The following is a 26,527-nucleotide window of genomic DNA, read 5'->3' as shown; positions in this document are numbered from 1 at the left end:
TGAACTAGGTATGGATGGGTCGTGTGGATTGGGTGAATTTGAAACTCTGCAAGACACGTCGTGCATTTATAGACTATTCTAGACAGAAGCATATGTAAGCGCTACGTACAAATCAGGTTTGAAGGAACTACTCCGTCGGACTGAGAATGAGATACAGGACACCATACTGCAGGACTTCGGTACTGAAGGAGTCTTTCTTCCCTACCGCCATAGTTCTACGGAACCAGCTCCCACAGAGCCTCGTCGCAGTACCCACCTTGGAGGCCTTCAAGGACGGAATCGCTGCTGCCATTTAACGACATTACTTATTGTTTTTATCCCGCTTTTAATTCGGCACTTGGGACCCTCCCTCACTTGTGTATATAGTCACCACGATGCGACAATGTCATTTCTTGGCCCTGCGTCGATACCAAAAGAAGAAGAAAGAAGAAGACTGTTGCACATATCTTGACAAATAGTCAACTAAAGTACATGTATCAAGAGTTGTAACATATCGGAGTATGTGCGTGCGTGTGCGTCGGGGGTATATTTTCGTACCTGTGGCGTCAAAAAGGGAGGGAAATAAGTATTTAACAAAATTTATACAGCTTGACATGTCAATATCTATGTCAATGCCTATGTATACTGATAGCAGGATAATTTGTCCTGAAGAAAGATGGGTAGAGTTTCGAAACGCCTAGCGTTTGTTCCAGGCGTCCAGTTATTGTTGGATTATATAGACGTATGCACAATTTAAACGTACTAGATCTAGTAATTATTCTTAGGTAATTGAATTTTGTAGAGAGGGAGAGAGAGATAGACAGACAGACAGACAGATGAGAGAAACAGAGGCTAATTTTTAATGGAGTAAATCTCAGTTTTAGTAGAGTAGTAATACAAGATCACAGCAAGGTAATTTTGACATGAATTTACAATGAAGAAAATCTGTTAGATTATAAATGACTACTTTAACTTCATTTCAGATAATACTTCGAAATGGGGCGGAGATTTGAACTCTGTACTCTAATAGGTCTAGCTATGTGTGACATTTCTGTGAATGCACATAAAAGGAATGTCATGGAGATAATTATTAATAAGTCATGTAAAGTATTAAAACCGCCAGCCGGAAGAAAACTTGTTTAATTTATTCAAGTTAGTTTCTGTTCCATGACATTTTTGCAGCGACAATTGATTTTCCTATGATACTCCAGCAACTCTTTATACCCGTGTTATTATATATAAATTTGTGTTGTGTTTTAGCGCCCATTTTTTATTCATAGTTTAGTCTAAGCCGGAAGTGATTTAACGCTAATCCAGCACGTGTTGTATTTTATTTTACTGATTAATACAGATAATAATTATGGTGTCTGTAAATCATGAAGTTATCAGATCGCTTATGTGTGACAAGTACAATAAAAAGGTTTTAAATATAAAGCAACTTGATGGATACGTAGATCTTAATTACAAATTAGAAATTGTAGATGGGAATTCGGATAGAACTTCTGGATATGAAACTGTGATACTGAAACTAATATCAGACAGCATCGAAACAATAAGTAAGTTCGCATTATCAGGTGATCTGTATATCAGTAATAGTGTTATTGTAAGACTTCATAGATTTGTATAAATTTCATTGTTTTTCTCAATAATGAAATCCTCAATCTGACTAAAGTACATATCCTATTACGCTACGCATAGGATCTGAGAACGAGCTATTCATTGCCTCGTTCTGACGACCCTTTCGCTAGCCAATCAGCGCCTAACTTACAACATCTTGCAAATCTACCTGTAGCCTTGACTTTTGATATTTACAATTCTTATGTCATAAGTATTAAATAGCCGGTTAGCTCAGTCGGTAGGCCACTTGCTTTGTAAGCCAGGGGTCCCGGGTTCGAACCCTCGAATGACTGTACATTTTTCTTACTCTTTGACATTCGAACAAGTCGTCTGATTGAATAAAATAAAAATAGCAATACTGGAAATCCAAGATATACAGAAGACGAATGTGAATGGGTCGTTCTCAGATCTTCGTTTAGAGGATCAAGTACTTTAGTCAGATTGTGAAATCCTGTACTGAACTTTTAACCGGTCAGTTGCAGAAACTATTGACTAGGGTTTCTGATAAGAAATCATATAATAATTAAAGATATAGATTCTGAATTAGTTTTTTACCTATTTAACTTGTACTTTCGAAGTTATTTTTGATTCTTGCAACTGTAGTATATGTTGTTGTTTTTTAACTCAAAAGTATAGCTTTACCAGTAAGACCACAGTTGTCATAGATATGCTTCAAAATGATGCAGGGTAAATCAACCAGGCATAAAGTTTATCAATATGTACAGTCAGGGGTGTAACTGTTTTAAGTTATGTAACCTATTTCAGTTACTTTTTCAAGCATTCTGTAACCTGTATTAGTTATAAAATATAGTTAACTCAGGTAAGTTATTCAAAAAAAGTATTTTTGCTGTTCTCACAAAGTGACCTTTAAAGTAAAATTAGTAGCAAACTGAGGTTAATCAAATTCTCTTTTAGTCCGAGCATGACCTGATAAGCATAATGAGATAATAATGAGATATTAAGTGTTTTATAGCATTAAAGCTTTTGCGTAAGACTTTATCAGCCTTGCCTTAAAAAATTCTACTGCACAGCTGGAAAGATAAAAGGTCAAGGATTCACGATATAATTGCATTAGTCTCATTCAAAATGAGGAATTGGCACAGGAGGGCTTTGTAATATTTCATGATAACTGAAACAAGTTATGAAAGTTTAACCAATAACTAGAATGGGTTATAAACTGCGATAACTAGAAACAGTTACACCCCTGACTGATGTATGTACTTTGTTGATATTTTAGATTTACAGCACAAAATAATGGTCTATCTTAATGATAAAGGCGTTGATACATGCAGACCAGTGCATACAGTTGAAGGGAAAAGCACTTGTAAAGTTGGTGTGCGTACAGATCAGTGTAAAGGTATGTCTGAATCACTTGCAGTAATGATACTCATCATTTTTTTTCTAGTGCTATAGTACAATATGTTGGAGACGTAGCATCGGAATGTTATGTTCTGATGATTTATGTTCGAGTCAAGGTTTTTCTCCCTGTGTGATACTAAGTGACCAAAGTGAGAACATAAAAATTAAGGTTGTATTAATTAAGAGCATATCTAGTTTGTTCTCTTTCCCTTTTAAATTAAAGGGCGAATTCCAGTATAGCAGAAACTATTTATAAAGAAAAGAATAAAATTGAAACAGCTTAACGGTATGGCATTGAAACCGAATTCTGATGCCCCGGGTTCTAGTTCTGATGTTAGAAGATAAACAGTTTTCAGTGCCCGTTGATATCTTGCAGATATACAATAACATTTTTTTTTATAAACTTATTCATATGTAGTATCCGAGCCTAGCTATCTTACATTAATAACAATGCGTAGTTATTTGTAATTAATTGGGACAAATAATCATATTTAAACAAAGCGAGATTTAATGGAAGTGTTGTTGTGCAGATTCCGTAAGTGAAGAGCTAGCCTGTGTCCTAACATACATACCTGGCATAACAGTGCGATGTGCGGGCCATCCAGCTGGTTTGATGGAGGAGTTTGGGCGGTTTGCAGGAAGGGTAGACAAACTATTGCTGGTATTGTTTTTTTTTTATTCAACAAAATCAAAATAAGATTACTGCTGTTACGCTTGATGGTGTTTTATATGCTCCCGTATTGACGTAATTAACTTTCGGAAAAGCACATACTGCGAGTGCTCTTAATTAAATAGAATGAGCGTGGGAAGTGCTGTACATTTCTTTGCCTCTCGTAGAAATCGTGTCCGCTATAATTGTTTTTGATGCGTACTATTCCAGAATTATCTTATAGATTTAAATACATTTGACTAAGTATACGGCATCAACATAAATGGCATGCCCGAGTAGTTTTATAAAAAATCAAGTTTTTTATTTTATGTTCATATGTTAAAAACTGGGTTTCAGTAGATCGGCTAAAATAGTTTCCACAATAAAAGTGATCACATGACTAAGATTACTTGTAGTCTTTTTCTTTTAATTGTCATTGAGTGTCATTATATGATTTGTAAATATTGTGATCAATTTGTTCTTTTTGTATATTTCAGCACTTCGAACAAGACAATCTTCAATACACAGACACAATATGGGAACTGTCTCAAACATCGAAATTAGAAGCACTGATAGAGAAATACTGCACCAAAGATGTTAAAGAACTTGGGATGAATATTATCAGTGGGTTCAGGAAGGATATCTTGCCAGTTCTTGCTTCATTCCAAAAAGGTTTCTTTCATTCTGTACTCACACACCGGAATATCGTATGATATATACAGTATATATGTATACAGTTCTTGTTTTAACTTTTTACCATTTTATGCCGCGCGCTTTTAACATTATAGATTCATATTATATTTCTATTTCAGGGTATATACATGGAGACTTAAATGACTGCAATTTTATTGTTACACAAACTACCACAGACGCTGACAAATATACCATTTCCGGGTTGATCGATTACGGAGACGTTTGTGTAAGCTTCTACATATACGAGATCGCCGCATTAATGGCGGACATGATGTCTGTATGCCGAAAGAAGCAACACCCTTTAGAAGTAGGGAAACTTATACTCATGGGTTTCATGCAGGAATTTGAGCTGAATTCAGTGGAACTAAAATGTCTTCGGCTTGTTATATGTGTGAGAATGGTCCAGTTCTATGTTTTTGGTGCCGAGATCATAGAAAATGACCCTAGTAATGAATATGCCAAGCTAGATAGAGACGATTACCTTGAAATGTGTAAATACTTGTGGGAAATAGGCGACGAACGATTTAAACATGAAGTTCTGGATGAAAAAATGGTTAAGTAAAACATGAAATAGATAAACATTATAAAGTCAAGGCAAAGATGCAGGGAGCACATCTGGTATCGGAGAACAACGAAACCACTGAAATTATTGACTTAGAATGTCAGTTATAAACGAAACTTTCAACTGTTACTAGTAAGTAATTATATAATGTTGCATATTAAAACTACCTAATTAAAGGTTGACCAACTGCACATTTGCATGCCCATCATGGTTGTGGGTTCATAACCTCGCTTAAAGTGTGAAGTTTTTCATGACAGGAAACCATTCATCTGGCTTGCTGAAGGTCGATGGTTTTACCCAGCTGCACGTAAATGCTTGAAATAAAGCCTTGTGTTGTTGGATGGGGGTGCGGGGGTAAGGGTCTTCCTCCACCACCAAAGAGCTAGAAAGGTCGCCATATGACCTGACTTGTGTTGGTGGGGCGTTAGACCCAACAAAAACAAAACAAATGGAAAGGCACAAAAGACCTTGCCGTAACTTATCGAAGCAATATCCATGTCCGTTTAAGCTATTAACAGAAATTTAGTTCTAGTGACTGGGATAAATTTTATTATACAAGTATAAGTTGAGAATTATTTTAGCTTATAATTACATCGCAGAAACTTTAACACAGATGCCTTGTTGGCACTGAAATAGTACCTTCTGTATTATTTTCTTATGATGTAGGCATTTTCTTTCATATCTTAGAATATAATTTCTAGCATAACCCTTAGTTTGTATACGGCCAGTTTATTTTGCCGAGATGAAAATTGATCTAAGCATTATATTTGATACATTTTTGTTCACCACTCTTATAGAACTTAAATATCCGGATTAACATAATGTTCCTAGCCCGATTCAACGTACCACCGCCCCGTTTTGAACATTCAAATTTGGCAATACCATTCTGAAAAATGTACCTGCGGTTGCCCAATGTAATTAAGCACGTCAAGGTTTGTATATGACTGTACTGGTCCCTTCACCAATTACAAATATATTAACCGTCATGAGCAGTCTCAGTGAAACCAAGTTTGCTATACTTTCAATGGATATCTTCAATAATATATCATGCTCATTCTTTAGATATATATCGAAGTATGTTAATTATTATATTATATATTTGTTTCAACACACGAATCCTTTTTCGTATCTCCGTATTTCTATTTTTATCGCCAACCCATTCTTGGTCAAATGGATAATAATACAGCACGACTGCACTAGATTCGAGGTGTATCAGAAAAGTCAGAGAGAGTAAAGCTAATGCGAAAATTGAATACAGGGAGAGTATTTTTTTGTTTCAGTGTAAAATTTAAATATCTTTCACGAGTGAACACCAGATGCAATATTTTTACGAGCAGAATTGCCGAGACTGAAAATTAAGAAATGCTGTTTATGAGTGAAAGATATTTTGAATGTACATGTATGACAAAAATATTTTCTTTTTATTTCATGTTTTGAATAGATGTACCAGTTTTACAGATATATTTCACTCTAATATTCCAAGCATGTAGTAAAGATCTTTTTCAACCGCGTTTATTAGTTAAATTACCAAATATACCAATCTTCCCTTTTTTCTGTTTATTTAATTGTCTTTTTTGTTTTGTTATATACATAAGTTTCAGTGCTTTCAAAGATGAATTAGAACGGTTAAAAACAAAAATAATGCAGCAACAAATTAAATACCCAATCAGTTCGATGCAAAAATGATAACTTTGAAAGTATTATCCTAGATCTATATAAAATGACACATATTTCAGGCATTATAACTAAAGATACAAACTTTCGTGCCTACTTGCGCTAACCTGTACGAAATTTTACAGCTGTAAAAGATCTGTATTTTTGTTCAAAATTACAGTCATGATTATTTCAATTTTACACCCGTAGATTTTATATAACAACATTGATTTACAGCTGTAGATTTCAATTTACAGCTGTAAAACGACTGTGAAACAGTTCGAATTATGCAAATGAGATACAGCTGTAAAAAAAACCTACAGCTGTAAAAATGCCTCAATGTTACAGCTGTAGAAATATTACAGGTGTTGAAAAAGAGGATATTATTTTAAGGGACGAAAGCTGAGGTACAAAAGGTTTTAGGATGAATTGTAATTCTCTAGAAGGTGTAGCAGTTACCTTAAAAATGGCAAAATAAATGAACAAAAATATGAAATTTGTTTACAGTATAGCATTTGCAAAATTCAAGAGTAGAATACAAAGGAGAAACTGTGCATCAGATCTTGTTTATAAACTTTCATTTTTGTTATTATTTCTTTTAAACTTATCAGCTTCAAATATAGTGTAAATAGTTAATGCATGTACTTATACATGTCCTTTTACAACTATATTACATAATAAAACAGTTGCACTTATTCAATAACGGTAAAATTCCTATATCTTAGAAGATGTGGTGTGTCTGTGAACTTCAGTTATATTTTGCCAAAATTAATTAAAGATGGCTGACAGTACTCATGTTTCCCTCCAAAAAAGTTACAGCTGTAATTTTGAGACATGACTATTTTACAGCTGTAACTTTCAACAGTGTTTCTTACAGCTGTATTTCTGAGAACTGCATGTTTTACACCTGTAAATTTCAACAATATTTTTGGTCATTTTCCACTTACAGGTCTTTTACAGCTGTAATTTCAAAATACACTTCATTTACAGACGTTTTACAGCTGTAAAACAGTTGCTATTTTCGTACAGGCAGATACATGTATAGTTAACTGCATCAAGGTTCATAATCTGTATATAAGAGGGTCATTGACCCTAAGCGCTCACCTGTGTAAAAGGCTTCAAGTGTGTTTGTATAACGTAATGGCACAAGTACAGAGTTCTATTTTTATAAAAATCAAGGCTCTAGCTATTATGGATTCTGAGAAGAAGATATTTAACGTTTCTTTTAAATTAGTCTATATTATGTACAATAATATGTTTCACACATGAGCATCTGAGGCAATACTTTGAACAATTACGGTAGACAGTCAAACCGTGATATCACACGCCAAATATCAAAGCTCTAGCTATTATGGATTCAGATAATAAGATTTTCAAAGTTTCTTATATATAAGCATATAGTATAAAAATGTCACACCTAGGGGCGTAGCCATTTTTGACCCTATGTCAATAATTTGAACAATTACGACAGTGTCAAACCCTTATGTCACAAGTCAAATATCAAGGTTCTAGCTATTATCGCTTCAGAGAAGATATTTAAAGTTTGATAGCTGAAAAAAGCTATTTTTAACCATAGTCACGCATATGTTCAATGAACCGGAACCATTTGAACAACTTTGAAAAGGGCCAACCAGAGATTATTTGTGTAAAGTTTCATTAAAATCCATTCAGTGGTTTTGGATAAGATGTCGTTCAAAGAAGTTGTTGACGACGGACGGACGCGACTGACAACGGAAACAACGTGACCACAATAGCTCGCCATGAGCACTTCGTGCTCAGATTTGCTAAAATAATTGAAGGATAATTCTGAAAAATAGTTATTTGAGCCGAAATTTGTTTTAGGTAAAGTGAAAACTTTAGAACAGGCAAACTATGCTGCATGGAAAAAGAATGCATAATTACTGCAGATGAATTTGAGAAGATATCAGTGTTCAGTGATTTGTAAAGAAAAATATGTGAAGTGTTCTAGGGAAATTGTGATGTTTCGGTAGTGAAATTATCAACAAGATTTTTTTTTTTAAAATTGAAACCCACAGAATTTCACAAGGTGAAATAGATATGTTCATAAAGCTATTATTTATAATGGAAAATTTTCTGCTGTCTAAATTCATATATCCAAGAAATGTCTAGAAATATGTGAAAATCAAAGAAAACAGTTTGGAGACAATAGCATGACATGGAATAAGACTGACAAACAGTGTTCATTGAACAAGTCTTTTTGCCTGCTTAAAGAAGGTTTAGAACAAGCCTTTAAACATGATTTAACACATTCTAAAACTCCATATTATTTGCAGTTTATAAAAAAGCTGAGGGAAAGTAAATACAATGCCAATATAACAAAAAACAAGCACAAAAAAAAATCGGAGTTCATGCGAAGGTTTAGAACAAGCCTTTAAACATGATTTAAGACATTCTAAAACTCCATATTATTTGTAGTTTATAAAAAAGCTGAGGGAAAGTAAATATAATGCCAATACAAAAAAAAGAAAATCAAAAAAAAATCGGAGTTCATGCGAAATTAATGACAAAGTATGATCGGTAAACTGACCAGTAAACGCTTGCGCAGTTCGCGGATTTGCGTATCATTTTCTGTTCTTCATTTCGCATGAAAACAATTCTGTTCTGTAATAGATCTCTGACAAATCGTGTAGTCAATCACTTATTTATCACAATGTCTGTGAAATCTTCATCACTAATCAGCCACAATTGTTTGCACACCTTTAGGAAGTTATGTCTACACTTTTCAAAGTACGGAATGTTCTTGTGTGTGTCTTGAGTATGAATAATGTTTTCAATAATAAGATGTACTTGTACCAGTCTGACACAAATACATAACTTCAGTAAATGGAGCTCCAGCTCTGTCATTTCAAAATGCTCTCTAATTCCTGCAAGCAGTTGTTTTCCAACAGTTAGCGGGTTTATAGAGCAAAAGCTTGTGGACATCAACTCGCCAATTACAACTGCAATCTCATACAAGTAAACGCTTTTGCAAGCGTCTCCGAGATCGATGACTCCTGCTATGACGTAATCACTGGGTGTGTTTCTGTCTTTGAGTCGTTTTACAATGATATTTCTACTGTTTATATCAGCAATTATAAAGCCTGAAAATATATATGATCATAGATTTCCCTTTATAGTACACAATAATTATTACGATGTCACTTCAAAGTTGCAAAATAATGAGACGCAAATTATAATTCCGCCTTCATTAAATCCCCAGTTTGAATGGATGAAAAGACAAAGCGTAGGCTGTTCTAGCATGCATATTGTTGTCATCATATTTTAAAACATTTACATCAATCTTTTTCTGAAACAATGTACAGTCAAGAAATAAATTTGCCTGTAAATCTAAGAAGGTATTATCAGGGTTTGTCAACATCCGTTACAATATCTGTCACAATTTACTGACATAGCCTACTTGGACAAATACGTATAAATTATTTTCCTGATTTTGCTATGCAAGGTTTCAGTTGCAAAAAATGTTATACTCGGCTTTTCCTTTTTCACCACGGATAATGTAAGATAATCAAATGTTGATGGTCAAATTCTTGATTTGAAGGTTTATGAATTCACATGTAGATCTAGTCATGTAAAGACTGTCATGTGAAGATTTAATTCGCAAAAACACACGAAATAGCCTCTTTCTATACAAGAGGGCCATGATGGCACTATATCGCTCACCTGAGTTCAATTGCTTGCTTGAACAAATTTCTTTGGTAAAGTTTCGAAAAAAATGGGGTCATGATTTGAACAAAGTTTTTAGAAGTCTACTAGGCAATGTTACATATCAAATATTTAAGATCTAGGCCTTATGGATTATTTTAGCAACTTTATGAAGATTTCCTAATGAACAATCAAGTAACCCCTGGGGCTTGGTCAATTTGACCTGGGGGGTCAAGATTTGAACACATTTTGTAGAGGTCCACTAGGCAATGCTTCATGTCAAATATCTAAGCTCTAGGCCTTCTGGTTTATTTTTAGAAAATTTTGAAGATTTTTCTATGTACAATCAAGTAACCCCATGGAACGGGGGTCATGATTTGAACAAATCTTGTAGAAGTCTACTAGGCAATGCTACATGTCAAATATCTAAGATCTAGGCCTTCTGGTTTATTTTTTTTAAAAAATTGAAGATTTTCCGATGTAAAATCAAGTGACCCCTGGGGCGGGGTCAATTTTGACCCCAGGGGTCATGATTTGAACAAATATTGTAGAGGTCCACTAGGCAATGCTACATGTGAAATTTCTAAGCTCTAGGCCTTCTGGTTTATTTTTAGAAAATTTTGAAGATTTTTCTATGTACAATCAAGTGACCCCTAGGGCGGGGTCAATTTTGACCCCGGGGTCATGATTTGAACAACTTTAGTAGAGGTCCACTAGGTTATGCTATATATCAAATATCTAAGCTCTAGGGCTTCTGGGTTTTGAGAAGAAGATTTTTTAAGATTTTCCTATGTAAAATCAAGTGACGTCGCACGACGGACGACTGACGACGGACATCAAGCGGTCACAAAAACTCACCTTGTCACTTTGTGACAGGTAAGCTAAAAAATATACAGGTGGTCCAAATCTCTTTGCTGTAGCTTCAAAAACAAGAAAGTAGGTCAGTAGGTCAGGGTTAATAATATTTAAGATGAGTATTGAAATCTATATCAAAAGTTCTACATGTGGTCAAAATTTCCATGCTGTATCTTCAAAAACAAGAAAGTAGGTCAGAAGGTCACGATTAAGACTATTCAAGATAAGTATTGAAATCTGTATAAAAATATACAGGTGGTCCAAATTTCTATACTGTAACTTCAAAAACGAAAAAGTAGGTCAGTGGGTCATGATTAAGACTATTCAAGATGAGTATTGAAACATGTATAAAAATTACACAGGTGGTCCAAATTTCTATACTGTAACTTCAAAAACGAAAAAGTAGGCCAGTAGGTCATGATTAAGACTATTCAAGATGAGTATTGAAATCTGTATCAAACATTATACATGTGGTCCAAATCATTTTCCGTAGCTTCAAAAACACAAAAGTAGGTCAGTAGGTCAGGGCTAAGAACGTTAAAGATGAGTATTGAATTCTTTATCAAAAGTTATTGACGTGGTCCAAATTTCTATGCTGTTAAGATCGGTGTGCAAAACTGTATATGTCATCCAAATTTCAAGGCTGTATCTTAAAAACAAAAACGTAGGTCAGTAGGTCAAGGTCACAGTCAATTTTGAGTGACCCTTAATTACTTGGGGTCATCAGGTAATTATAATTGAACAGTCTAGGAAATATGATCAGATTTTTGCAGTATATTTTCCTATATAACTCATATACAAGTGGCCCCTGGGGCGGGGCCTCTTTTCACCCCAGGGACATAATTTGAACAATCTTGTTAGAGAACCACTAAGCAATGCTACATACCAAATATCAAAGGTATAAGCCTTGAGCTTTCTGATAAGATTTTTTTTTATGTAAAACTTGGGGCTCCCGGGGCCGGGCCTCTTTTCACCCCAGGGGCATAATTTGAACAATTATGGTAGAGGACCACAAGGCAATGCAACATACCAAATATCAAAAGCCTTGGCCTTGCAGTTTCAGGCAAGAGGATTTTTTCCTAAATCCTATATAAGTCTACGTAAAACTTGGGACCCCCTGGGTGGGGCCTCTTTTCACCTCAGGGGCATAATTTGAATAATCTGGTAAAGGACCTCTAGGCAATGCTACATACCAAATATCAAAAGCCTAGACCTTGCAGTTTCAGACAAACGATTTTTATTGTGTTCCCTATATAAGTCTATGTAAAACTTGGTACCCGCTGGGCAGAGCCTCTTTTCACCGTAGGCACATAATTTGAACAATCTTAGTAGAGGACCATAATGCAATGCTACATACCAAATATCAAAGGTCTAGGTCTTGTGGTTTCAGACAAGAAGATTCCCCCCGCCCCAATATTATAAGTCTATATAAATCATGTGACCCCTGGGTCGGGGCCATACTTGACCCTAGGGGAATAATTTGAACAGTCTTGGTAGAGAACTATTATATGATGCTACATACCAAATATCAAAGCCCTAGGCCCTGTGGTTTTGGACAAGAAGATTTTTTTAAAAAGTTTTTCCTTTCGGTTGCCAAGGCAACCAGAGTTCTGCTTGGAATTTAATTTTTGAACAATTTTGAAAGGGGGCTACCCAAGGATCATTCCTGTGAAGTTTGGTGTAATTCTCCCAGTAATTTTCAGTAAGAAGATATTTTTAGGAATTGTTGACGGGCACACGACGGACGACGGACATTGAGCGGTCACAAAAGCTCACCATGAGCCTTTGGCTCAGGTGAGCTTATAAAGAAGTTGACGGCTTCTTAAAAATGAATATCACTTTTAAGTTGTTTCTTGCGCATTGTCAATTATTAGAGATCGCCATGGTTCCAAGACGGACCAATTGGTAGGCCTTAAGGTTAATACATTCGTAAGATACATGATTTATAACTTTACCTTGTTGCAACTTGTCCAAAACTGGCTGGATTTTTGTCGTATATTGATGTAATATCTGTCGAGCCATTTCTCTTGTATCTCCGTGTAAATATTTGTCTATATACTCTTCCACAACCAAAGCCTTGTGCAGATCAAATGGTGATGATGAAGGTTTATAGTTTTCAAATCTGAAAGACTGTTAACAGATACAGAGGATATTTGTTTGCTTCAGTACGAGATCGGAAATCTTCCGCCGCCTGACTTCTAGAAGCAATATTTTTATAAAATAACAATAAACTCGAGTGAAAATGTATGATCTAGTGTTCAAGAAGGAAAGATGATACTTACCTGATCTTACGTGTACAATATTATTTCATTTTTTCAATATTTGTATTTAAATGTTGCATTGTTAGTGAAAAATATATTTGAAAAAATTTCACTATGAAACTACCGAATATATATCAGTAGAGTATTTCAATGATTCACGGAAATATGTAATATATATGTTAATATCTTATACTTCTTTAGAATATTACACATTTTTGTATTTTAGGTATATAGTCTAGCCATTGTCTGGGTCTAAAGCAGATAGCATCCACATTTACATCACAATATTATTTCAGAAACAGGTAGGGAAGCTCTGTTAAATGAAGTTGATGTTTGATAACTAGGAACGTATATGTTATTATGAAAAGTACAAATAAATTTTTTTACTACTACATGTACTTTATATCATAATTTAATGCGTTAACTCGCGCATTTCTCTACACTTTATAGGTTACATGTGTGTATCTTCATACAAAAAGAAACAAAATACCTGGAATTAAATATCAATAATAAATCTTTTTTTAATTTTAGCTAGTGTATTTGAAATAAATATTGCAGTCAACCAGTCTTACTCAAAGGATGATGAAAGTTGTTGAAAAATGTTGCGCTATACCCTAATAATGATGAAAAATGTTGTGCTATACCCTAATAATGATGAAAAATGTTGCGCTATACCCTAACAATGATGGGAAATGTTGCGCTATACCCTAATAATGATGAAAAATGTTGCGCTATACCCTAATAATGATGGGAAATGTTGCGCTATACCCTAATAATGATGAAAAATGTTGCGCTATACCCTAATAATGATGAAAGTTGTTGAAAAATGTTGTGCTATACCCTAATAATGATGAAAAATGTTGCGCTATACCCTAATAATGATGAAAAATGTTGTGAAAAATGTTGCGCTATACCCTAATAATGATGAAAAATGTTATGCTATACCCTAATAATGATGAAAAATGTTGCGCTATACCCTAATAATGATGAAAAATGTTGCGCTATACCCTAATAATGATGAAAAATGTTGTGCTATACCCTAATAATGATGAAAAATGTTGAAAATGATGCATCATACCTGGAGGATGTTGCAGACTTTGCCAACTAAAGTCCCGATAGGATGAAGTAGGTACGCGGGCTTCCCACTTGCCTCAAATGTAACGCCTTCAACATAGTCCAACAGTCTTGCGTAAACCTTTTTATCTAAAAAGAAATGTTATATAAAACAACAAACACAAGTTCAGTGAAAAACACAAATGCCTTAGGAGAACTAATATGTGTTGAACACTTTTTTTCTTTTTTTTTCTTTCTTTTTTTTTTGGGGGGGGGGGGGGGGGGAGGGTGGAGAGTGAGGGGAGGGGTTTGCTTTGTTTTGCAAAATACACCAATGGTATCTACTGTTTGGTGCACTAATCCCATACCAAAGTTTCAAAGTTTGTCAGTTCTTTCTCAATACTTGATGAATAAACGACATTTTTAAGATCTCAAAGGCTGATAATACGAGTTCAAAGTTTAAGCCAGCATTGAATAGATCTGAAATCAATAAAAACTTTGTGTGTCAAATTGGCTAAGGATGCGTCTAGTGTGGTGCGCTGTGTGTTGTGTGCTTGTCACCTTCCGCTTTCAGTTTCTGCCGCTGGCTAGCTCTTTGGGCAAAAACGAAGCCAAGTGCGTAAGTCTTCCCTGCCAGTTCATAACCTCTCTGTAGACAAGCCCTATGCAGTGCCTCCTCGTGGCGACACATAGATAGTGAGCACCCTGCGGCCTCAGGCAGAACTGTATAGGACTCGGAGGAGGTCTGCCCCCAGACATGCGGCATATAAGGCCCAGCGGTGTGTGGATATGTCCTGTTGCCCATGAACAGATCCCCTGTGATTCCAGGGTAGGTCTTTTGGCTGGGATCTAAGGGAGAGGTAACCCCAACATTAAACCTAGAGAACTAAAGACAGATGTACCAGGCCAGTTGGCGCTCTCTAACAAACCATGGTATAATGCACTCACACCATGACAGGAGAATCAGTACCGGGCTCTGAGCCTCGACAGAGTCCACCTTATACTACTTTAGGTAACTCCCATCGCCTGAGGTAGGAAATCTACCGGTTACACGGGAACAAAAAAGAAGCCAATGCAACCTTTCAAGGTTATGCATTGGAATGCAGAAGGACTCTTCAATAAAAAAATGGAGTTAGAGAACATCCTGTTTGATAAGGACATTCAGGTCTGCTGCATTCAAGAGACTCACCTTAGCGAGGACAAATCCTTCAAGATTAGAGGATACCATTGCTTCCGTTGTGACAGGTTTGTTAGGAGCAGGGGAGGAATCCTAACACTGGTGAGAAACAACATAGCAGCAACGCAGATCACCGTGCACATGGATGACTCCGAGTATCAGGTGTTACGCTTAAAACCTAGAGATGTTGAGTTAAATGTTGTCAACCTCTACTCTCCAAATGACAAACCTCTATCCCTTGACACGACCCCAGTGCAGGACTCAAACTTCCTAGTCATTGGCGACTTCAACAGTCACTCACAGAGCTGAGGATATGACCACAGACAGGCGTGGAGAAGAGGTAGAGTCTTGGCAAGATGATCACAACTTGTTGCTGATCAACAACCCCGACGATCAGGACACTTTCTATTCCAGACGTTGGCACACCACTTCCACTCCTGATCTTGGTTTCTGCGCTGAAGACATCCACAAGAATATTGCAAGAGAAGTAGGCCAGCAACTAGATGGTAGCGATCACCGCCCTGTTTACCTCACAATGCAGTACAGAACCATACAGGAACCAAGCTTACCTCGTTGGAACTACAAAAAGGCTGACTGGAAAAGATACAGAGAGCTTACAGATGAAATCTGCAGACTAATTCGTACTGAAGGCAGAGACATCAACAAAATCACATATAATGCAGCCCTACTCCAGGCAGCCAAAAATGTATTCCTAGAGGTTCCAGCTATAAAGCAGAGGTTGAGGCCATCAAACAGGCTTTTAAACTCATTAAGGAGTCTCAAGAGAGCTGCCCCAACGTGATATCTTCACGGGTGATCTGTCACTTGTCCAATCACTGGAAAATTCCAGACAACCATCCATCTCCGGGGCACTTTTCAGCCTATGCAAAACAAGAGTTGTGTCCCTACAATGGATACTTGCACACTGTGGGGTGCTTGGAAATGAGAATGCAGACAGATTAGCCAAACTTGGAGCTACAGACCAGCCACAAAATGCCATTACTCACGAGGAGAAGGTGATAATGATCAAAGCACTGACAAAGCCAATGCCAAGCATTGGTTGCTACCACCTACTAGACAAATGGGAACAAGTCATCGTCTTTAGGCTTCGCACAGGACATAACAGGTTAAATGCCCATATGTACACAAAGCTTAAATTGTCTCCTTCTCCGCTGTGCCCCTGTGGCCTATATCAACAAACTGTTGAGCACATTCTGCAGAAATGTCCACGTCTGGAGAACCAAAGGAAAAGTGTGTAGCCAAACAGCACCCCAGTGAGGATTAAAATGCACTGCAAGTTGGAGGGCCTGAAGAAGACGGCATCCTTCATTGCTGGATCAGGGGTGGTGGTGTAGTCAGTGAACGCCAATAAGAGAAGAATAAAATCTATTCTGATGGCACATTTTTTTTCAATGTAAAATTCAGCCTTTTTGTACATCGAAATTGCAATTTGAATCCATTTGTATTGGATTCTTTTAATACAATCAGTATAGCTTAATAAGAAAAAATACTTATATTTTAGACATTAGGCAAAATGCTGCGAAGGAAGCCTGTTTTAAGATCTCTAACACCTGCATGGAATTCAGCTAAAGACAAAGAGCCCACAATTTTTCTCTGACATAAATAGATACACGACAAGGACACCACCTTAAACCGCCCATCCCATAATCCACTCTAAACGCATTTATACACAAAAATAAAAATCTAAATCTAAGAAGCCCACCATCCACTCAACGCGTCTTTAAAATGGCTTCGGGGAAATCTTCGAGTAAGCTCTCGTTCGGAATTTACCACACTTGTACGTTCAACGTAACGTTGTGTATGAAAGATCTAATTTTATCAAACAGTACGTCCAATTTTATAATATCTTGCGTCTCGATACGCTTAGTTAATTTAGACACAGTCTTTGATTGCACATGTAATAGACTGTCTGTCTGTTTTGGGTTTAACGCCGTTTTTCAACAGTATTTCAGTTATGTAACAGCGGGCGATTAACCTTACCAGTGTTCCTGGATTCTGTACCAGTACAAAACTGTTCCCCGCAAGTAACTGTCAACTTCCCCACATGAATCAGAGGTGGAGAACGAATGATTTCAGACACAATGTCTTTTATGAAATCGTTAAGGAGAACATACGCCTCGCCCATAGCTCGAACTCAAAACCCCGCGATCCGTATATCTGTTCTCTCCCTATTGAGCTAAGCGGGCGGGCTGCCACATGTAATAGAACATGCAGACTTAGAAAAGATGAAAATAATGGCACAGTTTACCTTTCTGTGATGTGAACAATTCTGTGTATGCACCACTGGAAGTTTTCTGTGGTGTACATGTCATAATTCCGTGTTTAGTTAAGTGGATCAACATTTTATTCTGAAGTTCTGAAATTAAAAAGCAAGAGGGCAATGATGGTCCTGTATCGTTCACTTGAATTGTTCTTTACGTGCTTTGAAGAGAAATATAACAATTTTGAGAAATCAATAGCCATAACTATGGTGTACCATTTAAATATTATTTCCCATTATCAAAATTGCCTGTGATCTTGCGGCAAAATTCTGTCTGCATATCCTTAGGAGGGCACCGGCACATATTTATACACAACCTCCGCGCAGGACAATTGTCGAACTGTACCGATAAGTGAGGTAACACTGTGTTGGAGTTTGATTTATACAATCTTGCCAGGCATACGTATGTTTTTTGGAAACACAGAAAATGACGTCAGGCGACCTTCAGCTTTTCCCGGAAGAATACACGGGCTAATCTTGAAAACGAAAGTCGGCTTTGCATTGGTCTATACAAAGAGCTATAAAAATAAATGTATTTATACTTCTTTGGTTTATAGGCAAGGTTCACGCGCAGGGGTCACTGCGCGTGGACTTCTTCTTTTTCTTTTCTTTCCCTTTTCTTGGCTAATAGGTAGTCAATTTGAGCACTTTCTTACAATTTGAAAATTCCCGGGCTTTAGCATGACATGTCAGCTTTTCATCTACGAAAATATATTTGCACTCGGAAATAACACAAATTCCACAGGGGTCCGTAACGGAGCAAGGGTACATGGAGATTTTTGGAAATTCGTGAAATCGTTCAAAAGGTCCTTTTTGATGTTGTCTTAAATGTCAGAACATGCCTCGCATGTCAGATATTTCCGTATTTGAGGGCTGCAGACCTAGGCATTTCAGAAATATTTTCAAAATGAATTTTGTGTTTAAATGTTGATTTTACGGAAGCGTGAAAGGGCCATCAGAGGCTAATACGTTTTAGTACGTTACGGCTACGGAAAGGATATGTCCCTGTTGTTTTGTTTTGTCGACAGAATGAAAATGCAACAGTTTTAGGTTGCATTTTCGGCGTGTATCTTAATGTCGCGTTCTGTCGTTCGGTTGCGCTGCGATTCTCGTTAAATACAACGTTCGTCGTTCTGTTGTTGTGGCGGGGCGAAAGAAAATATATAATTATGACAGGGCGAAAGAACTATCATTTTGTTGTTTTGCCATTATCTCGTTGTTTCAACCAACGAAAAGCCATTAAAATATTATCAGTCTGTCGTTATTATGAAGGGAAGTGGGGGTATGGGGAAGGGGCGGGACACAGAACGAGAATAAATGACAGGAACTTGCCACCATACAAAATACATTCTGTGGAAATTTCATGAATATTACTCAAGAGATAAAGTCTCGAATCTGTTGATATTAAAATTGTTGCTGAACGTCTACGTACGAAAAGTAATCACACATGAAGGGCGCAGGTATGTAACTGATAAACATACATTATAAACTATTTTTGTTTTGTTTTGTGTTGGGTTTTAACGCCGTTTTTCAACAGTATTTCAGTTATGTAACGGCGGGCAGTTAACCTGACCAGTGTTCCGGGATTTTGTACCAGTACAAACCTGTTCTTAGCAAGTAGCTGCCAACTTCCCCACATGAATAAGAGGTGGAGGACGAATGATTTCAGACACAATCGTCTCGGAGAACATACGGCCCGCCCGAGGATCGAACTCACTCTCCGTAGATCGGCGCTCTCCCTATTGAGCTAAGCGGACGGATCCATTATAAACTGTATTTTCATGACAAATTAATCGAATTTCGAGCCAGCTCAAAAATCGAAATTCAGTCCAAGCTCAAAAATCGACTTTTGAAAATCTGAATTTCGATCATGTTCCAAATTTATCACTGACGCGTAATTCGACATGTAATAAAATTAATTTTTGGTCTTCGACTCATCTCGGAATTCAAAGTTAGCTTGAAATCGAATTTCAGTTTTCGAAGTTCTGGGAGCTAAAACATATGTAAAATACAAACTTACCCAGCGTATGTCTGTCCGTTGAAAAATGCGAAATTTTAAGCACATAAACCTTTTCAGCTCTATCATTTGCAGATTCCGGCTTGATGTGGACTCGAACCATTAGATTAAAATCCTCATATCCCTCCATTTCTGTCATTTCTAAGACCTGGAGAGAATATTTTTCTGAAATGAAAACGACAATGTCATTTTCACTTATGTATTCTTTCATGTTCATTCTACACTATATGTTTAACAAAACAACTACTACTGGTAGTATGATATTGAAGTTATTTACATTTTATGATACACATTCACGCTCCATTTCACGCTCCATTAAATATACATATGGGTTGAGGTGGCGAGGAATTTTAAAGACCCGACATAAAATAACTGTTTTCTTTTGTATTTCCATGATGGTAATTATACATGATTTGCATGAAAAAAGTGAGAACTACAAGTATCTATTAACAAATTTATTGTGACGTATAAGGCCAAGACAATGTGTTTAATGTCCAAACATTGTATTGGATAAATGTAGCATAAAGAACAGTTTTTGATATATCAAGCTGAGTTTGGATCAAACTTTGTTTCTACAGGGTAGGATAGTTATTTATCTATGTTTTTAAACTTATACTGAAATCGATTGACTGAATACGTTTGTAGATGAAGTTGTGAAAACATATTAATTCAGGGAGGGCCTAAATTGTCCACCTGTCATCATGTAATATAGCTGTATTATACCAGTATAATTAGAATGATTTTCACGAAGTTCTTGTGGGAGAAAAAAGAAGGTCACTAGGTCGTGGTGGGTCTTTAACTTTCATGCCCATTTGACTATAACGGCTAAGCAGGTGGCAAGGATGAAATAGGGGGAGCGGTGGTTAAGGTGTCAACTACCCATCCCGCCCATCAAACAAAAGTCTTCATTTGGGTGTTTTATGGTCGCGGCGTCTGTGACCAGAAAAAGACATGTTTTTCATGCCGTTTTTCCTACCAAATAAAGACATCGATACAAGTACAGTTAGAAAAAGTAATATTAGGTATATGTTGGGTCGAAAGTTTGATAATTTCATTCGTGACTTCATAATAGAACTGGCGGGTAGAGCATTTTTATTGTATCTTCAATATACAATGTATTTGCTAGCGTTCTAAAAGTGATGAAAATGAACTAAAACTTGTATATGATATTTTGTTACCTTTTCACAAAATGTTACATTGGGCTGTTGTCTATTTTCAGAAATGTTGAAATTACTTTTAATTATTGTAATATTCATACATGTTAAAATATTCAGGAAAGCAATATTACAATGATTAAAACTGGCATTCATTGAGGATATTTGGGATATTTCAACAAACTGAAACAAACGACAAATTGTAAAACAGCGCGTAGCTTCGGAATTAATCTTTTTTCAATTTATCTTGGTTGCGCAACCAGGACAGACAAAGGGAGGTAATAATAATTTTATAAACTTACATTTTTAATCAATTTTGGCAAAATATGTACTTGTCAAAGCAAATCTTTCACAACTTTAATACAATAGTGCTTATATTCATATCATTCCTTATGCAAAATGTGTTTATTAAATTTATACTTATGCTAAAATAACGCAAGCTTGGTTGGGCAACCAGGATATGAAAATCAAATTTTAAAAATACTTCCAGTGAAAATTTGATGTGTATATAGATAGATAGATAGATAGATAGATAGATCGTGGGCTGAGCGCGAAACTATTGTATCTTGTTCTTTATTCATATACAGTTACAATAGTTTCGCGCTCAGCCCTCGAGATAGATTTTATTTAGTAAAAGTGTACATATATCAATTATAAAACATGGCAATAAAACAGATGCATGATATATAACAACAATATGGTGGCAAGCAGACTAATACAATCATACATACATTCTAAACCATGAAATGCACACCAATACCAGGGATAAAACAAAAAGAGAAACAAAAGTTCCCCTTATTTCCATTGTGGTCCCTGCTATTGGCGGCATGACACAGAAAGTCATGTATTTGTTTTAAGAATAAGTTACATATTAAACCTTTAAATCAAATGTATCACAGATAATTTAGTTTTAAGTATTATCACAGTATTTATGTCACACATTACTATCACGGTATTTTAGTATTAGACACCTAGAGGTCAGTATTAAAAAAACCCAGAAATATATCATGCACAACATAAAAGTGACAAGATAAAATGGAATAAGAAAGTTTGAAAACTAACTGGTCATTCATTGGATTTTGATGGCATGTCTGAATTTAGAAGGACAAGTAATATATCTAAGATCCTGTGGAATGTGATTCCACAAAGCAATACCATTGAAGGCAAAAGTCTTTTTGCCAAAGCTTCCAACCTTGGGCAATGAGAACCGCCCAGTATCAGTATACAAATAACCAACGCTGGAATCCTGACTAGGGAAAGCAGTTACTCTAGACCTTGTGCATCGATCATATATGGAGCTAAGGGGTACTAATTTATCATTCATGTACTCAGGGGCTTTACCCATCTTTATTTTATGCACATGACAGAGAGTTAACTGTTCCACCATTTTAACCACTGGTAACCAGTTCAAGGACCTAAACTGCTCAGGACCAACATGAGACATACTATCAAGACCAAGGACAAACCGAATAATCTTGTTTTGCGTAGTTTGAAGCCTGTTTTTCCAGTATTTAGTCAGACTGAAATACCAGAAAGAACAAACATAATCAAAGTGGCACTGAATAAGAGTCATAACCAACATTTTCTTGGTGTGAAGAGTCAGAAATTTACTCTTACGATACGAAAATTTCAGACGGGCATTTGCTTTAGAAACCACAGATCTTGCAATTTCATCACAAGAAAGATTCTGGTCCAAGATTGCGCCAAGGTACTTCACTAAATTAGTAGATTTAAAACTTGTACCATTACATGTAATGTTCAAATTTGATTGAGGCCTTAACTTGGGTTTAGATCCAAAAAGAATTGACTCTGTTTTTCCAAGATGTAGAGAAAGCTTGTTATCAACAAGCCATTCACTTACAATTTTAAGTTCACTGGATAAAACAGTTTCAATATGTGAGATGTCTTTTCCAGAGACAAGAATACCTGAATCATCAGCATATAATAGAAGTTTGTTATTAACAATAGCTGACATATCATTTACATAAACTAAGAACAAAAGGGGCCTAGGGATGGACCCTTGAGGAACCCCACATGTACCTGGAGCCTGTTTGGAATGGACACCAGATACATCAACTAATTATAAACTCAGGGAACACAAATAAGTGTAAATGATCAGTTTGTTAAGTTTTGAACAAATCCATTAGTTGACCAAAATCTAATTAACCGCCTTTAAGCACGGCGATATATGACCATTTTGTGTCGATTCGCCGTAAAACACAACTCACTCACTCACCTTTAAGCTGTAAAGACAGAACAAGTTTACATCACGTACACTGATGTACAGAAGGGTGATTTAAAAGAAGTGAGTACAATACTTTAACATTGATATCTTGAACTTAATGATTATATTCATCAATAAGATTATATTTATAAGACTGATATATTTATAAAATATCTATTTTAACAACTTATTAGTTTTTCTTATCTGCATTTTTCTAAAAATATTACATATTTACAAAGTCGGAACGGATGATTTAATCAGAAAATGTTTATAATATTTATGCTTCCATTAATTATTTTATCAGTAATTTATCAAAACTGTTTTTGAACGTGTCCACAGATTTACCATACCACAAATTTACGGCCGATACGCTTATCTGGAACCGAACAACAAGCAGTTCCATGTCCTCAGTAAATTTTACTTAATTCAAGTCTGTTTAACTTTCAGAAAGCTTCTGAGATTCAACGTTATCAAAAACTGCATTGCTTAAGTACATATTTGTCGTAATCTATATTTTATAACAAAACCAAAGCGTATGAAATGAGCATACTTGCTTTGATCACATGACTAAATCAATTCTTCATCACGTGACCAAAATGAACTAGAAATAACCTACAAAAATAGTACACTACATCCGCGTAGATCTATAATCGGTATTAAAACCAAGTTGCGTTTTAAATTAAAACTCAGTTCCTCATGGTCAGCTTTTAACGAGAATTTTCAAGAATTCTCTCCCTTAATTATTGACTGTGTTAAAGCAATTCCCTTCAAATTGGATTGTCTCCCTTAACATTAGCTTAAGTCGTGTCATTCATGACCCAAGTCAATAATTCTTTCCCACGGATTTTGCATTGATCTTAATATTTTGCTTTGGGCAATACACGGAAATTAAACTCGCATATTACTCCATAGAAAGCAACTAAACATGTAGCCAGTTTTTTTTATATAAATCATGTTGTTTTATAGATTCATATAGAAAAATTATTCTTATAAAGATATAGAACATTTCTGTAAAAAAACACAACATGATATTGCGAAATTCGTGTTGTCATGTAACAGAAAATGAAAACATATAAATAAATTTCTTTTCTTTTCTTTTCTTCTGAAACTTTGAATCTCGCCAGAAAATAACGGCTGAACATTGAAATCCCAGGATTATTTTATAAACGAACTTTCCCAAAAAAACATGTATAATAGTTTTCCTCGAGAAAAAACGAAACTTGTGTGAAGATGAATGTATTCCCAATTTGTTTGAATGTTCTTGTCTATATAACAGTACTTTTGTTAAACTTTCATGCCCAGAGGTTTGCCCTTTAAAACATGATCAAATAAAGTAATAAACTAAGCAATACTGTATTTGACAGGCAATGGCAGAAAAAAAACGAACAATTAAACGTACATGTTAGTAAAACACGCACACACATTAGCTGGCCTTGATCCTTCAAGATGCCAGGTATTATCGCTTCAGAGAAGATATTTAAAGTTTGAGAGCTGACAAAGCTATTTTAACCATAGTGACGCATATGTTCAATAAACCGGAACCATTTGAACAACTTTGAAAATGGGCCATCCATATATTATTTGTGTAAGTTTCATTAAAATCGATTCAGTGGTTTTGGAGATGTCGTTTCAAGAAATTGTTGACGACGGACTGTCGGACGCACGCACGCACACTTGCAAGACTGACGACGGACACAGCGTGATCACTTTAGCTCACCATGAGCACTTCGTGCTCATGTGAGCTAAAATAATTGAAGGGTAATTTTCTGAAAAAGAGTTATTTGAGCCGAAAAATTAGATGATGTGAAAATTTATAACGAACATTTCGTCTCCGGCAAACTATGCGGCGTGGAAAAAGAATGCATAATTACTACAGATGACCTCGAGAAGATATCAGTGATCAGTGATTTGAAAAGAAAGGGGTTGTAAAGTGTTCTAGGGAAATTGTGATGTTTCGGTAGTGAAATTATCAACAAGATTTTTTTTTTAAAAAGTTGAAACCCACAGAATTTCACAAGGTGAAATAAATATGTTCATAAAGCTATTATTTATAATGGAAAGTTCTCTGCTGTCTAAATTCATATATCTGAGAAATGTCTAGAAATATGTGAAAATCAAAGAAAACAGTTTGGAGACAATAGCATGACATGGAATAAGACTGACAAACAGGTCTTCCTGCCTGCTTAAAGAAGGTTTAGAACAAGCCTTTAAACATGATTTAGCACATTCTAACGGTAAAACTCCATATTATTTGCAGTTTATATAAAAGCTAAGGGAAAGTAAATATAATGCCAATACAAAAAAAACAAAAACAAAAAACAAAAACAAGCAAAAACAATCGGAGTTCATGCGAAATGAATGACAAAATATGACCGGTAAATTGACCAGTAAACGCTTGCTCAATTCGCAGATTTGCCTATCATTTTCTGTTTTTCATTTCGCATGAAAACAATTCTGTTCTGTAATAGATCTCTGACAAATCGTGTAGTCAATCACTTATTTATCACAATGTCTGTGAAATCTTCATCACTAATCAGCCACAAATGTTTACACACCGTTAGGAAGTTATATCTACACTTTTCAAAGTACGGAATGTTCTTGTATGTGTCTTGAGTCTGAATAATGTTTTCAATGATAAGATGCACCTGTACAAGTCTGACACAAATACATAACTTCAGTAAAGGAAGTTCCAGCTCTGTCATTTCAAAATGCTCTCTAATTCCTGCAAGCAGTTGTTTTCTAACAGTTAGCGGGTTTATAGAGCAAAAGCATGTGAACATCAACTCGCCCATTACAACTGCAATCTCATACAAGTAAACGCTTTTGCAAGCGTCTCCGAGATCGATGACTCCTGCTATGACGTAATCACTGGGTGTGTTTCTGTCTTTGAGTTGTTTTACAATGATATTTCTACTGTTTATATCAGCAATTATAAAGCCTGAAAATATATATGATCATAGATTTCCCTTTATAGTACACAATAATTCTTACGATGCCACTTCAAAGTTGCAAAATAATAAGACGCAAATTATAATTCCGCCTTCATTAAATCCCCAGTTTGAATGGATGAAAAGACAAAGCGTAGGCTATTCTAGCATGCATATTGTTGTCATCATCTTTTAAAACATTTACATCAATCTTTTAATGAAACAATGTACAGTCAAGAAATAAATTTGCCTGTAAATCTAAGAAGGTATTATCAGGGTTTGTCAACATCCGTTACAATACCTGTCACAGTTTACTGACATAGTCTACTTGGACAAATACGTATAAATTATTTTCTTGATTTTGCTATGCAAGGTTTCAATTGCAAAAACTGTTATACTCAGC

General features: G+C 35.8%; 2 protein-coding genes across 4 annotated transcripts; one reads left to right on the top strand and one right to left on the bottom strand.

Moving 5' to 3' along the window:
* Positions 1-1,276: 1,276 nt before the first annotated feature.
* On the top strand, positions 1,277-4,988 carry LOC123550240 (hydroxylysine kinase-like). The gene is made up of 5 exons (XM_045338670.2): positions 1,277-1,535; positions 2,834-2,953; positions 3,486-3,616; positions 4,102-4,276; positions 4,417-4,988. Exons 1-5 carry the CDS (start codon positions 1,340-1,342, stop codon positions 4,857-4,859), a joined length of 1,065 nt encoding a protein of 354 aa, XP_045194605.2. The 5' UTR covers positions 1,277-1,339; the 3' UTR covers positions 4,860-4,988.
* Positions 4,989-8,569: 3,581 nt separating this feature from the next.
* LOC123549327 (hydroxylysine kinase-like) lies at positions 8,570-26,222 on the bottom strand. 3 transcript variants are annotated; one of them, XM_045337332.2, is made up of 6 exons: positions 25,843-26,222; positions 19,823-19,984; positions 17,791-17,898; positions 14,370-14,494; positions 12,986-13,160; positions 8,570-9,613 (listed from the first exon to the last, which is right to left on the bottom strand). In XM_045337332.2, exons 1-6 carry the CDS (start codon positions 25,865-25,867, stop codon positions 9,168-9,170), a joined length of 1,041 nt encoding a protein of 346 aa, XP_045193267.2. In that variant the 5' UTR covers positions 25,868-26,222; the 3' UTR covers positions 8,570-9,167. The 3 variants fall into 3 exon arrangements, with proteins under 3 accessions (XP_045193267.2, XP_045193266.2, XP_045193268.2); XM_045337331.2 differs by lacking the exon at positions 25,843-26,222 and having other exon boundaries at positions 19,823-21,405; XM_045337333.2 differs by lacking the exons at positions 17,791-17,898; positions 25,843-26,222 and having other exon boundaries at positions 19,823-21,409.
* Between the last annotated feature and the right edge of the window lie 305 nt (positions 26,223-26,527).

The sequence above is a fragment of the Mercenaria mercenaria genome, chromosome 6 (genome assembly GCF_021730395.1).
Source record: "Mercenaria mercenaria strain notata chromosome 6, MADL_Memer_1, whole genome shotgun sequence".
In the NCBI taxonomy this organism is placed as follows: domain Eukaryota; kingdom Metazoa; phylum Mollusca; class Bivalvia; order Venerida; family Veneridae; genus Mercenaria; species Mercenaria mercenaria.
The sequence above is the reverse complement of the archived record's forward strand: the minus strand, read 5'-3'. Positions and strand labels throughout refer to the sequence as shown.